The sequence below is a fragment of the Haemorhous mexicanus genome, chromosome 3 (genome assembly GCF_027477595.1).
Source record: "Haemorhous mexicanus isolate bHaeMex1 chromosome 3, bHaeMex1.pri, whole genome shotgun sequence".
Lineage (NCBI taxonomy): Eukaryota > Metazoa > Chordata > Aves > Passeriformes > Fringillidae > Haemorhous > Haemorhous mexicanus.
This window is the reverse complement of record NC_082343.1, coordinates 71,642,779-71,658,006: the sequence shown is the minus strand read 5'-3', so window position 1 is coordinate 71,658,006 and position 15,228 is coordinate 71,642,779. Positions and strand designations below refer to the sequence as shown.

The window sequence follows — 15,228 nt, the reverse complement described above, 5'->3', positions numbered from 1 at the left end:
GCAGCTGTGATTGTAAAGGATGAGAATTACATGTGCATATTTTTTCATTAAGAGCACCCAACGACTTTCAGACCTGTTCTCTACGCTAACTTTGAGACCACTTGCAGAGTATTTGTTGGAAACTCTCCTTCAGTAACTTAAAATCTACTGACCAATTTTCTACTAAATTTGTTTTTTAAATTTGTGAAGAAAGACAAATAGACAACACAAGAGACACTCTATTAATACTTGCAGAAAATTAATACAGATTACCACAGAGCAGAATAAAAGGAAAAAGACAGTACAAATCCCTTAGCTACAAAAAAACTCTTCAACAGAATTCAATGTCTTTTATTATATGCCAAAAATCTACACCTGGCTTCAGAATAGATTCCTGTTTTCTAATAAGTTTAAAATGTCATACTGCTAGGGTATTTATAATATTTTACTTCTGCATGGAATCAGCTGTCAGAAGACTAAATTCATATTGCAACCATAGTATCTAACTGAAAAGTCAACCAACAAAAAGGTATAATCTCATTGAAAATGATCCATAATTTCTGCTCTTTGTTATGAGTTTTGCTAAAATGTAACTACATTTGTTTGTTATTCTGTAGTTCTTTGAAAGTATAAGGTAATTTCTTACACCAACAGACAAGCAAGCTGTCAATCTAGCTTCCCCCAAAAATACAGGCATATATTTTCAGAAATGTATACACTTTTGGTGACATTTTCTGTCCTTTAACTGATTCAAAAAAACATTTTTCAGAGAATTAAGAAAACCAACATAAATTTGTAATTATACTAATTAAGTTTGTCTTCCTGGAAGTCTATAATTAGTTTTGCTGCCTCTCCGACACAGTACTCATTCAGCTTGTGGTGTAAGATGCAGTTCACAGTACTGCATATGTAGCTGAGTAGCTCGAAGAAGCTGCACAGCTTCCATCCTCTAGGGAAGAGGTGGCTCTGCAACAAATATTATTTAGTTTGCAAAGTCATCTGAAACAAGTACAACAGTATAAGTTGTTTCAGTCTTATCCCATATCATTCTTTCTTTGAAGCCACACCTTGTAAACATGAAATATATAGCATGTAATCTGTGTCAGACAACCTCAAGATGCCTTCCAAAAATCTTAAAGAGACTGATTCACAGATGTACTGGAACAGAGAACTCTTTTTGCAATCTGGCGCCTTGGTATCTTTCAGAATCCGGGACCTAGTCCAAAATAACAAAAACTATAAAAGAGGTATTATCACCCTTGCAGCACTCAGAGGCTCCAAGGTAATAGAAATAGCAGAGCACGAGTTATAAAATGTGCTTCAGTCTCCAAGCAGCTAAATTAGAGAACACTGAGATGCATCAGACACACAAGCAGGTGCTTATAAAAGGGCCCAATCCAAATGCAGCAGGAGTAACCTGATAAGACTTACATCATGATACCTTTTCTCAGTAGCCAAAAGCATATGAACAGAGGCAAAAAACCCCCAATTTTCTTTCAAATGCTGTATTTCCCACAGACAATAGAACTTCATATTTTGGTTCAATCGTTCAATCCTCTGCTGAGAAGTATCAGGCTTTTTTTTTTTTTCCTCCCTTTCCCCTAAACTGCAGACTTACAGATCTTGGTGGATGAGAAGTGGGCTGATAGCAATTTAGGAGTACAAAAAAACATAGAGGAAAAAACAAGAATAAGCAGGATTATATGCATCATTTTCTGTGGGGAAGAAGGACCAGCTGAAAGCGCAAGTGTGTGAGATAAAGCATGACCATAATGGAAAGCAACAAAAAAAGAACTATGAAAGAGCAAGTAAAGGGAAAAGAAAGTAGGATAGAATACATTAAAAGCAGAGGGAAACAGATTTCGTGATCAACTATAAGGAAGAATAAGACTGATGTGGAGGAAAATTTGTGAAATGCTAAAATTTATTATATTGTACCTCAAATTGCAAAGCAAATCAGTCTCAAACAGGAAGTGTAGGGGGGAGGTGTTTGATGGCTGTTCCTCCACTTGGAAACTGGCTGACTAATTCCAACGAAATTTGTCAGAGGTGTAGAATTCTCAAAGATACCTATAAAATGCTAAGTTCACGAAATCAAGATGCTGTGATTGTCCTGACCAAGGGAAAGGATTCAAAATGCATTAACACCCTGTTGGACATTAGACTCCACAAAAGGATGAGACTGTACTAAAAAAAAAATTCCATTAGAGCTTACAACCACTCTCAGGATTTAAAAAAACCCCTGAACAAACCCACACACGCCAAAAAAAAAAAAAAAAAAGGACAAAAGGTAAAAGCCTGGCTTCTATTGCTCAAGGAACCACTCTATTAAAATACTTCTTCCTCTTTCCTTTCACCAGGGGAAAAGACATGGTAATACTTGGTATAGTATTTACCACCAGGAGCAACAACAAGCAAGTGTTAAAAGGCCCTCTTGATATGTAAAAGTGCTGTACAAAGGGAGACAGTTTTATGTTCCTTTGGAAAATTAAAGCAAGAGAAGCAAAGTGAGTGCAAGGAAAAGCAGCAGTGAAAAAGCTGGATGGAAAGCAAAGCCAAGCAACCCAAACCACCTTCCACCCACTGCTTCAGTCTGCCTCGGAACCAGCAGTATCCAACGCATAACATTACACATTTTGTGGAACTCAGTTAAAAGAGAACATGCAGCACACAGTAATCAATGAGCAGAGCTTTTTAGAAAAGTTGCATCATCCTTTCGGTTTGTTTTATACCGATCAATCCCTTCTTGAAATTACAAATATGCAGTTGATAGTCAAGATACGCCAGTATATTAACTCAACACAAATGACCAGCAGCAACTCCTCAGCTTTTTTGTCAAAACCAGATTTTAGATCATGGTGTATATTAGCCATCTACACTTTCAAAGCACAGTCAAGTCAGTTTTTCAGACCCAGAAGTGACATTGGCTGAAAATTAATCTTCGGTACTATTTAAGCAATGAGAAACTTCAGACAGTATTGCCCTGAATGCCTTTTCATGTATTTGCTTATCTACTACTGCTGGTACCAGAAAGACAGCTAATGTAAACCAGTAAATGATTTTTTAGGTTCTGCAACAAAAGCATCTAGAATCCCAGATGATTACATTTCACTGGCAAGCGATCTTGGATGCTTGGACACAACATAGTTGAAAATACTTATGTCAGCTACCAAAGCTTTGTGAATCAAACACTTAAAATTCAAGGTTAAGAAGGCAGAACTACTTTGATGATTTTCAACACAGTTCTCCAGATAAAATATCACAAACTGGTTGCACAAACAGACCTTGAAATTTTTCACTTTTCAGGAAGCACACCTTTTAACTTCAGACAATACCTACGACCTGCATGCCAAGAGAAAAAGGAATGCAGTCATATGGAATCAGTTAACAATTGCTGCCAATAAACCAATTGACTGCAGTGGAAGAACCCCTTTTGATATTAATAAGCAGTGATTCACGTGAAGCGTCATATAGCTTTCCTTACTTATGGATTCATTATCCTTAGATTTAAGATGAAAAAGTCAGCTCATTACCATATGAAATGTTAGTTCAATGTAGCATATCTCAGCGGTTGGAGATGCAAACAAAAGGTCTTGGTGGTGAAATATGTGGGACTTTTACCTAAAATCCTGTTCTGGCATACAAAGACATAGCATACCTGTGTCTAACAGAACAGATCATAATGCAGCACCTTGCTCCACTCCACACTATCAACACTTTCTATATGCCCTCTACGTTTATTCTAGCCTTTTTTAAAAAAACAAATAAAATCAAGTGATACCTTCTCAAGCTAAGAAAACAAATGTTTCAAACCGTGACTACTGAAAAGGGTGGAAAATTCAAAGTAGAGCATTTAATCGGATTAAATGCCACTGTGTCACAATTAGATGTCACTGTGTGCTCACTTTAATTCTGAAAGCACATGCAGCTCGAAGGGAGGTCATGGCAATGTACCGCTCCAGGTGCAAGCGCGAGCAATACACACACCTGGCGGTACAGCCAGCCCTCGGCCGGCGCTCCGTCCTTCCCATTTCTCCTGTCCGCGGGGGCGCAGGAAGGCGTTCGGCAGCGGGCTGGGAGAAGTTGGAACCTACGTGCTTCTCCCCGCTCCCGGCCATCCCCCGCGATCTCCAAGCCCTCCTAACAATGGTAGCAGTGTTCCAGCGGACAGCTCTGCCCTGGAATCGGACCGAATCCCCCTGCGCTCCGACCGGCGGTCCCGCCGCCCGTCCGCACCTCTGCCCTCGCCAGCCCCGGTCCCCGTGGCGGGGACGGGCGGGAGGGGACGGGCGGGGAGGGGGCGCCTCTCCCGCACCTGGCGGCGGTGACGTCACCCCGCCGCCCCCCGCCCGCCCGTCCGCACGCCGACCCCGGCCCCGCTCCACCGCACCTTCCCCGCCGGCCGATCCCGCCGCCGCGCCGGCCGCTGGCACACGGGGCGGCCGGGAGCGGGAGAAGGAGAGACAAGCGCCGCGCTCCGGTACAAGTGCGGCCCCCTCCTCTCCACCGCCTCGCAACACGCCCCCCTCATGCCCCTGCCCGCGGGGGCGGTGGGGACACGGAGGAAAGCGGCTCCGCGGCGTGCTTCCCCATTCTCTCCATCACACCCTCCCACCGTCGCCCCCCGCGCGGGCGCGGACAAAGGGGAAGGAACAAACACCTGGCGAGCGCCGGTCCCTTTGTGGGGTAGGCGCGTCCCGCAGCCCCGCCGGCGCTGGGGAGCGGGGGCCGGTCCCTCTCGCCCGCCCCAGAGACCGCGAGGGACGGAAGGTAGGGGGGCGGGGGGCACTTACTCGCCTGCCCTCGCTGCGCACCTTCACGCTGCTCAGCCTCAGCCGCTCCCTCCGCGGCCGCCGGGGCGCTGGAAGTTCAGGCGGCGCCGGCCATTCCCAGCCGGCGGCTCTGTGTTTCGGGGGCGGCGGCGGGCGCGGAGCGTCCCCGGCGGCTTCACAATAGACACCGGGCAGCGCGCGCGTGTCTCTGTGTGTGTGCGCGTGTGTGCGCGCGCGGGGGGCGGGGCCTCTCCCGGCGCGCCGAGCCGGGCGGGAGGGAGCGGGGGGGGAAGCGCTGTTTACCCGGCGGCCGAACCCGGCCGCCCCCCCCCACCGCCCGATGCTCGGGCTGGTCCATGCGCCGCCGCCCCCCACCCCGCGGGCGGGCAGGTGGTACAGTCCGGCCCGCCGGGCTCCCTCTCCCCGGCGCGGGCGGGGCGGGGTCCCGCCGCTGTGACGTGACAGAAGCCGGGTGTGCCGGCGGCCAATCAGCGCGAGGAGGCGGAGCTCCCCGGGGCACGGCACGGGGCCTCAGCGGTGGGAGCCCGGGGGCGACAACCCGGGGTCTTGCGGAACCGGGCTCCCCGCTCCGCTGTTCTCTGTCGAAAAGATGGCGAAGACGCTTTGTGTGGGGGAAGAAGTGGGCAGCTGGAGTTCTCCCTGGGCTGTTGAATATTTTCCCCCGCCTCCAGGCAAAGTGAAGGCGAGAGCCGGAGGGAAACTTCCGAGCGCGGCGCCGCGTTGCAAGCTGGATCTTGTAGTCTTGCTGTAGAGTCCTGAAAGGTTAAGCACCATCAACAGCCAAGTGGGATCTTCTCCCATCAAACGCCTCTATATCCCATAACAAAATTTATCCTTTAGAGTGTGTTTTCTGTTTTAACGAGCCTCAATTTTAAGACGCAGCTCCACCCCGTTCGTTCTGCGGGGGAAGGGACGCCTCGAGCCTTGCGGAGCTGCCAGGACCTGTCCGTCCCGTCATCCCCCGCGCCAAGATGTCGGCGGCTATCGCCGCGCTCGCCTCCTACGGCGGCTCCGACTCGGACCCCGACTCCGAGCCCGAGACCGAGAGCGGCTCCCAGCGCTCAGCCGCCGTGCTCGCCAGCCGAGATGCCGTGCTGCACCTCCGGGCGCCGCCCGCCGCGCCCCCGGCCCTGCCCGTCGATGCGGCCCCGGAAGTAGCTGTGAAGGTAGGCAGCCCTCTAGGGCCCGGGCCGCCCGCCGGCCCCGGGACAGTGCTGGGGGCAGCCCTGGAGCAGCCCCAGGCTGGGGAAGCGGGGCAGAAAGGGCGCGGTGCCGGTAGGGGTGCGTTGCCGCCGCCTGGCCTTGTCCTGACTCGCCTGGAGGGGTGGGGATCAGAGCTGCAGGGGGAATGGCGTGTGTCGCGGAGCGCCCGTGGTTTCCAGCCGCGGGGGTCAAGTTTATTAAAGCGTGTTAGCTCCATGTCCGTGCCTTGATTCCAGTTCTTTAGATACCTGTTTGCTGTTCCCTGTGCAAGGTGTTTTCCTGTGTGTTTTTTCCGGGTTATGGGGTGAAGTCGATCCTTGATAGGGTGGCTGCAACTGAGTCCTCTTCTAAAGGGCAGCCTGAAAGCTGGTTGGTGTTTCTGTATCATTATTGCTGGGGAAACCTTTCTTTTCCAAGTTCAGTATCACACTGGCTCACTTTTGTGATACCAGAAAGGGAGGGGGGGAGAGTGCTGATTTAGCTTTGGGGTTTTTTGTACAGGCGTCAAATTTCTAATCAAAAGCAGGCATCTTGATGTGATAACTGTCATTGTTACTGTCCTGCTGCCACATGCTCAGAAAAGTTTCTTGCCTAGTGACCAAGAGGTGGATGGACTCTTTCACTTTGTTGTCATTAGTTAATTCATATCACAGTTTACCATATTTTTGTGTAGATGTTGTGTTGTGTGTAGTGACTACATTTGTTTATCTCTTAGTGGCTTGGAAATCTGGCTTCTCAAGTCCCAGCATCCAGCAGGCTGTCTTGTGCACATTTGAAAAGAAATGCTAATTAACATCTATACTATTTCCTGAGTGTTATTGAGAAGTGGCAAGTAGCACTCGATGTGCTTTCCACCACCCTTGTGCCTGTAGCAACAGGTTTTCCCTTTGCCTTGCCAGCACGAAGGTTTATGTTAGTTGCTCAGGGACTGGCAACTACTGGCGACCACAGCTTGTACTTTTGGCAGTTGAGAGTGTGAACCTGAAATGGCTGGTGTTCTGCATTCTAACTGTTTTAGCTGTTTCTGGTTCAGAATTTTGGCCTGTTAACTGGCCAAAGACTTGTGTGTGCTTTGAACAGGACCAGGTCCTCACTCTCTTTGGTAGCAGGCGTCATCGTTAGCACATTGAGCTGACAGCATCTGGGCCACTGAAGTGTGCCTTTCAAATAAAGCCCAATGATGTTACTCCTACATGTGTTTCATTTTCCAGTCAAAATCTGCTGAGTCCTTGTTTCAAAGTACATCATAGTTACATAAAGTCACATTTCTATGAAAATAATTAATCTGTAATTGAAAGCTGTACCAATGGTTGGTAACTGTTTTAAAGGTTTGAGGGGCTGGCTTTTGTTGCACCCTCTTCTGACAGTCTGCTTCTTGAAATTGCTGATCTTTTGTTGCACCCTCTTCTGACAGTCTGCTTCTTGAAATTGCTGATCTTGATGTTAAATTGCTCATAATACATAACAGCTATAATTATTGGTGACTCCAATGCAGTAATACTTCTACTCTCATTCCAAACTGGAAAGCCCACTGGATGAAAGTTGCATGTTTCTGTTACTGTTTTTAGCACCACTAAAATAACTTGAGGAAAGACAACAGAGGATGGAAGTTTGTGCTTCTGGTCCCTTCACACTGAAAAAGGTAGATTGTAACTGCAGGACGTTCAGAGAGGGACAGCTGGGCTGAAGAAGGGCTCTGCTTCTGTATGAGGAGGTAATGAGAAGGCCAAAACAGACAGCTGAGGTGCAAAATATGATAGACACCTACAAAATCACTAAATGGCACAGAGAGGGAGTTAAATACTGACTGTCTCTTCCATTACAGCAGCTATAAGCTGCTATGAGGAGTTATGTTCAAAGCAAATAAAAGGATACAGCTCTTCATGCAATGTGTGGTAGTGCTTATTGTCATGCCAAGAAGTACAACGTGTTGAAGAATTTTGTTACAAGGAGAGTCTGGACAAGTACTTGGAAGAGATCCATTGAAGGATGAGGTGTCAATAAATACACAGATTTCCTCAAGTCTCACCAAGACCTGAAAATGTTAGGCTGTTGGGAGAGTGCAGAAGTATCATCATACACCCTTGCTCTGCTCTTACTCTCCTCTAGATGCCAAGTTTCCATAAGACAGATGTTTTCTTTTTTGGGGACAGTGGACAGGTAATCAAGATATTTTCTTTCTCCAAATACATCATCAAACAGTAGGTAAGCATGACAGTGTGGTAAATAGAGGCTGTTCAAGAAGGGGAAGGGAGCCCAGTTGCCCACAACCAGGCAGTTGTCAAACCCAATTATAATTAGTTTTCCTACAGCTTCTACTTCTATGAAAAAATCACCCTAACACTGCTGACAGTTCTTTCTTCACTTTCGAATTTTAAATGTAGAAGGAAATTTTGGAAATAGCATATTCTGTGAAGAAAGCACTTTGCAGGAACCATTATGTCTATAAACTTTGCTTTTGAGAGAACAATTATTGTTTGATCTCTGTCCAGGGTAAGGCTCAGATAGGAGCACATTTTATGATACTTTTCTACAGCATGCTCTTCAATAGTCTTGAGGAGAGGACACTTAACTGGGTTAAAATAACTGGATTAAAAAACTAGGCTGGCCCAGCCCAATACAGGAGCTGGAGGATCTGTGTTGCCTTTAATGTGAGAAGGGATCAGAAATGTCAGTTCCCTTTGAATCTAGCTTACCTTTGGCGCTGTACAGGTTTCCAGAGAAGTTTTGCATAAGGGGAGAAAATAGACTTCGGTCACTCTTCTTAATGTTTTTTAAAATCTAATCCTGCCGGCAATGGGGAGAAGAAAGATACAAAGTGACATGTGACAATTCTGTAGCAATGATTGAACCTTAGTAGACTTGGGAAGTGTTACTTGTTAGGAATGTTTGTATTCTTTGACAGGGTGGGTTCCCCCCCCCCCCCCCCCCCCCCCCCCCGCTTTCTTGGACACAAAATATCTTGTAGAGAGTAGATGTTCAGAACTTGTCATCCTGCAAGATCCTGGGAATCTAGCCTAGTTCAACAAAACTATTTAGCATATGCTTTTCTTCCTGGTTTATTTTTATTCTGTTGAAGTTAGTGAGGCACTTATTTACTATTAGGAGTGCATGAATGGGTAGAAAGAATAAAAGCTGATTACAGCCATGTGTTCATGTTGGAGCTTCAACTGCAAATGCTATCTATCTCTTGGTAATAAATTTGTAAATCTTTAGAATGAGATAATGGGCATTTGACAGCCCAAGTGGTTTAGGCAAGAATTGATAAGTGACAAACTGCTTAAGTCTCAGTGGCTCATGGGATGTGGGCTTAATTTACCACTTTTTAATGTGATTGATAATTAAAACTAATTAAATGTTATGCAAAGCAGCCTGCCCTTTTTTAGCTATTTGACTAACTAGTAATGACTATACCTGGGGAAATGGAATGTTATAAGTTTATTATCTGAAATGTCCAGGAAAAAAAAAGAAAAACCCCCAACATATAGACATCAAAACTCTCTGCTTGCATAAGATGAAGCTGGAAAATATAAGCCACATTATATTCTTTCTAAGGAACAGAGTTAACATCCAGTGTTGCAGTACATGGTGCACCTTGGTCTTTTTATTGAAGGCTTTGCTTTGTTGGCTGTTACAGGGATTTTGCTGCTGTTTAATTTAAGAAATATTTTTGTCCTGCATGCACATAAAGAAACTTCTAGCAAGCTTTTTTAACATATTTTTTTAATTAGTGAACTATTTTTTATTCTATAAATTAAGTGATTTTCATAGAATGTAGCACTATTGTTTTATGGCATTTGGGTAGGAGGGTTTCTTTGAATAAAAAGAGGACTGTGGCATGTTTAAGGAACCTGTTAAGGAGGAAAGGTAATCTGATTGACTGTACTTGTAGTCTAAAATGCCTTCTATATACTGCCCTCTTTCTTATGCTTTAAAGTGGCCAAGCTTTATGGTAGGACTGAAGGAGCATGCCTTGAAAGGAACCAGACATTTGGTGATCTCTGGGGAGTTGTAATGAAGCACCCCCTGGTCTGCATTTAATATCAAAAGCTTCTTCCTGTCTCAAGATAGATTCCTTAGGAAATGCTAATACTCAAGAGTACAGCCCTGTGTACCATTTCCTCGTAATAATGTGATTGTATTTTGTTAAACAAAAGGTGCAAAAGGACAGCATTTAACTATCAAAAGAATTTTTTTACCTCATCAAATAATCTCTGAACTGTAAAGCAACTTGATATTGCAAGTTAGTAGACATCATATCTATTAGGAAAAAAAAAAAACAAAACAACATACCATCACAGTAAGTAGTTTAGGGAAACAATGTCATCTGCTTCTTTTTGCCTTGTATCAGCAATGATTCTTGCATCTCTGTGGGCAGACATTCATTCAACCTGTCTACCAAACTTCAGTGGATCTCTGGAGTGAGCATTTTCTGTTTCTGATTGTCCTTATTTCTACAAACTTGTATAATCTGCTGCATTCGGTTGCTCACTTTTTTCTATTCTTAGCCCTTCAATCATGGAGTTTCTTTCTTTTGAACACTTTTCAGTAGCATGTTTCTTACCTGATGTGTGGTATCCAATGTAGCCACTATATTTCTGTTGAGTGCTTGTTACAAGTGCTGAGAAAAGCAGAGAGGTGACACATAGAGCTAAGTTTGCAGCTTCTTTCTATTATGTTTTTCAAGATAGCCATATTCAGTAAAACATAACTTCTTAAAACCTTAATTCTTCCAGGTTATGTGGGGTTTACAGCCCTTTAATAATATTACAGCATGCCATAAAGCCCATACTAATACAATTTCTGAGTTGCAGCAAACACCAGCTGCTTTTCTGCCAGTCATACAGCTGAACTTTTCACTTTCTCCAAAGGAACACTGTATCTGTTTGAGAGCTTTTTGACCCCCCCTTTTTACGGTTTCTGTGCCTTTGAGAGTGGAAGTGATCTAGGGTAATAGTTAGCCCTTCACTGAAATCACAGTTGCCCTCCTCTTTCAGCTTAACTACTGATCATCTCCCGTCCCACAGAGCCACTTGTGTCACACTTGGCACGTAAGCTACATGATGGATTGCTCACCTTAGGCTTTTTGATAAATCATTCCTGTGACCAAAGGAAAAGCTACAGCACAGCAGAGAGGTGATCTCTTAGATTACCTTATCTCAGTCACAGCTCTGCCAGACTGCTGCTCCTGTGATCCCTTCCCTGTCAGCTGGAGCTGTAGCAAATGCATCTGGAATGCATGCAGTTAAGGCTGTTGCCAGCATAAAGGGACAGTGTTGTGAGACCTGTATTATCTTTTCTTGCTTTCTGGGTACTAGGAAGATGAGTTCTGCTGAAATGGTCTTCTGGCAAAGCATGCAGTTGTACCCAGAGATCTTCACCATGTGCAAAGGTTGCCAATGAGTTCTTTCCTCTCATCTGGGGGAAAAAAAAGTCACAACCAAAATACATCAATGCAGATAGCTTGGCAATTGGTGAAATGAATGATGGGCTAGGTTAATATTTTTAATGTTTCTGCTACCTACTAGAGTTTCATAATGCTGTACAAAGTGGCACTTACCAGATGTTGACCAAAGGATAATTTGTCTGCTGCAATTTGAACACTTGCCATAGACTAACATTTGGCAACGTGTTGTGTCAATACTTTATATTCCTATCAAAATTTCATTTTTTAAAAATACTGAGAACGTAGAATGGGTAGTTGGACCACATTCAAATTATTACACAGTTTAAAGCCAAATGATGTAATGAAAAGATAACCATTATGTGCTTCAGCAGCATGTTAAGAGATTGTCATTTGATGCCCTAATATATGAAAACATGAATAAGACTGGAGGTCTTGAGGAGCGTAGCTCTTATAAATATAACATGTGCTTCAATTTCAAGGCTCGGTGGTTTTCACACAGAAAGAATGTGCCTGTGGTGGTCTAGGAGTGAACATATTGTGTGGCTTTCAAGTGACTCAGCACTGTTCCACCAGCAGCAAAGTAGAACCAGAATAGCTGTAATCCTCCAGCAGAGGATCAGTTTTTATGGCACAATCTGTTTCTTTTCTCAATTACCAAGCAGCATATAATAGAACTTCACAGGAAGAAAAGAGGAGGAAAAATAGCAGAACTGAAAAATTCTTGGCATTTTTGCAAATCTGGATTTTTTTGCTTTTTCAGATTAAAGAGCAGGAAAAAAACTGTCCTAATTTCAAGTAAGCTGATCACTGTTTAAATGTCAGTAACCACTGATCAGATAAACTTTGCCTTATTATCAATTATATGAATTTTTATTTTCTCAAATGTTGAGTTTTGTGGACAAGATGTGTGGTGTAGCTGGAATAGTAAGCTGTATGATGTGACTTGAAAAAGCTGTCTGTGGAAAATGTCCTCATGACATGGAGCAGTGAAAGGAAGCATAATTTTTATGTAACACAGGTTAGGAAGTGGTTTTGGTATGCTCATGTTCTAACTGGGGACGTGTGGGTTTCTTGCTGAATGACAGGATTAGACCTGTTGTGCTGTTTGCAGGCAAGTTCATGGTGTATAAAAGTCAGGGCTGTGAATGTACCAGTAGTGGTTGACATCCAAGCCCAGTGAATTGGAAGGGGTGGTGTGATGAGAAAAATGAGGTCAGGCCGAGAACTGGTAGTGCTGAGGGTTCAGACAAGATCATTGCAAAGGCTGGACCTGCCTGTTAAAATAATTGATAATGTGAGAGTAAAGCTTTATGGTTGGACTTAACAATTCTACTTAGACAGTGGCCTTAGTAGAAAAACAATTAGTGGGATTGCTGATGTCATGTTTTTGTTTTGAGTTATTTTGGACATTCTTTTATTTTCATTTGTTGAGCAGTTTTAATCAAATATAATCAGGTAACAAGCCAAAGATCTTTAGGTACTGTTTTTCTTTTCTGTGTTCTAGAAAATCAGGTTTTAAAATCTTTTAAATCTTGTATGCATGAGCAAATTTGTAATTGACCTGCTGTTGAATTGGGGAGAGAAAAAGCTTCTTCTGGTATTGTTAGCTATTCTCTTATGTCAGAGAATAGTTAACAATATTAAACAAGTTAAGAATGTGCCATTGAGTTCTTTTGAGATACTATAATATAAAGCAAGATTGTGTTTATTTGAGATAATTTTCTGTTAATGGAGCAACTGCTAAAATCTGGTTCTCTGTTGTGCCACTTTCTTTTGTAAGTCACAAATGCTTTGGGATCCTGTTGTAGGTAAGCACTGACTAAGCAATGATGCTAAGATAGCTTTTTCAGTATGATTACTAGGGATTTTGTCTGTATACTAGCACATTCTGAGTCCTTTTCAATTACTGCTTGTCTAGAATAAAGACACAGGAAGCAATGGCAGGAATAATTCTGCAAAATAACATTCTCCTTCATTAACTGAGGTCTTGATGAGGGAAGAGGTTCTGATGATGTGAAAGAGCCTTTGTAAAGCTCTGAAACCAGGTCTTTTTGGGCACTGCTACCTTGTCAGCCATTTTCTTTCTTCTCTGTCTTCTGTTTCAGCTGCATGTGCCCTTCTGAATTTTCCCCTGTGTGTTGCTTGAAGTTATTCTTTTGGTTAATCCTTCTTTCTTGTTCCTTCATCTATCAAGTTAAATTTTTGTCACAACAGTCTTGCAAATGTGTTTAAGTACTAAAGCTGAATTACATTTATACCTTTCAGTATAAAAATGTGCCTTTTGGAAATAAGGGATTATTGGATTCTGTGAAAATCATTGTTCTAATTAATGTTTGTATGTAATGTTGATATGTAATTTTTTTCTTTGCAACTGTCTTTCAGAATAGTTACTTGTGATTTCTGCCTTCTACCTTTTGTAGAGTTCTAGCTTTCATGCCTTTATATTAAATTTGTGACCATTTTAATTGGTTTTTCTTTACAAGTCTGGTTTTCAAACATCCTAAAAAAATCTTTCTTTCAATCTTGCTGCTGTTTTAAAATGTGTGCATGAAATCTTTAAATAAAAAGAAATAATTTAAAGAAATCTTTAAATAAAAAGAAATAATAACATGCAAAAATCTTAGTGTTTTAGACAAGTTTCCCAGTGACCACCTGACATTGGTTTTGCATTCAATATTTTTATAAAATAGAAATTTTGGCCAAGGTACTCTTTCATAATGCTGGAAGTGTCAACTTGTACTACAGCCCTAATTTGGACTGAAAAAGATAATATCATATATTTAAATGTCTGTGTGTGAAAAGTGGGTTATTAATATGCCTGTTTTATTTCAGGAAGATGTGGAAACAGGAGTCCACCTTGATCCTGCTATCAAGGAAGTTCAATACAATCCCACTTATGAAACCATGTTTGCACCTGAGGTAAGAAACAATGTTGGTTTTTGGAGCAGAGATGCCTTTGGCTTAAAGGAAAGAGGTTGTATAAATTTTGTGTGACTTTCCTATAAGACAACTTCCTTGGATGCTGGCTGCATTTTGGAATATAGTTTGGGCAAACTAAAAAGTAGATTCTACACAAGTGTGTTGGTATTTTTAGTGCTTGAATTTTAATATTCTGCATAAAGCTCTTCTAAGAAGAGTCTTAAAATGTTTATCAGAATTATGGCTATGAAAATTAAAAATTAAGCTGGGAAAATAGCATTATAAAGATGTTGAGTTAAACATGAACTGCATTGAAGTGGTCCTTTACTCTTTTCACATTTTTGCTATTTATCCATTGTGCTCATTAGGGCAAAATTAACATTTGTAAGACTTGCAGATATAAGGCTTTTAAGAGGAGGATTTAACATTAAAATCAAAGTACTTTCAGTTTAATTATTCACATCAATATTAAGAATTTTAGTAACTTGAGCTATGCTAAATTTATATGGTGAAAAACCTTTTAAGACTGAATTTAGACTGCCTGGTGCCATGTGAACCACTTTCCATTTCGTTATAACTGACAGGCTATTTGAAAGATTAAAATAGCTGTTCAACATTTAACTTTTTTCTGTATTTAACTTCTTTGTACAGTTTTTCTTTTTGACCTCAAATTTCTACATTAGTTATGCTTTATGTTTAGAAAACCTTTTGAAGAACCACATAAATTGGCCTTTTCATAAGCAAGTTTGCAACATATCAAAGCCATGGTATGTGTGAACAAAAGCACTGTTTTTAACTTGCTTCAGTGCTGCTGTGTGTAAATGTTTCAGTTAAGGAGACCTACTGTGTGACAGCCTTGGGTTTTGTCTTCTGAATGTTTGTTCTGGTCCCATGGTGAATGATGGTCTGTGTTGGTTCTGTCAAGTA

At 42.6% G+C, this 15,228-nt stretch overlaps 2 protein-coding genes across 4 annotated transcripts in view; one reads left to right on the top strand and one right to left on the bottom strand.

The window, feature by feature from the left end:
- WASF1 (WASP family member 1) overlaps positions 1 to 5,036 on the bottom strand; it is an 87,275-nt gene extending 82,239 nt beyond the window's left edge. The window contains exon 1 of one of the 3 annotated variants that reach the window (XM_059842309.1): positions 4,773 to 5,036. The gene's annotated coding sequence lies outside the window, so the exon portion shown is untranslated. The remainder of the gene's footprint in view (positions 1 to 4,772) is intronic. The other 2 variants (XM_059842307.1, XM_059842308.1) reach the window with 2 other exon arrangements.
- A 676-nt stretch (positions 5,037 to 5,712) lies between these two features.
- Positions 5,713 to 15,228, top strand: part of CDC40 (cell division cycle 40) — a 36,796-nt gene continuing 27,280 nt past the window's right edge. The window contains exons 1-2 of the mRNA XM_059842306.1: positions 5,713 to 5,938; positions 14,215 to 14,301. Of these exons, the coding sequence (XP_059698289.1) occupies positions 5,744 to 5,938; positions 14,215 to 14,301 (282 nt within the window). The 5' untranslated portion in view covers positions 5,713 to 5,743. The remainder of the gene's footprint in view (positions 5,939 to 14,214; positions 14,302 to 15,228) is intronic.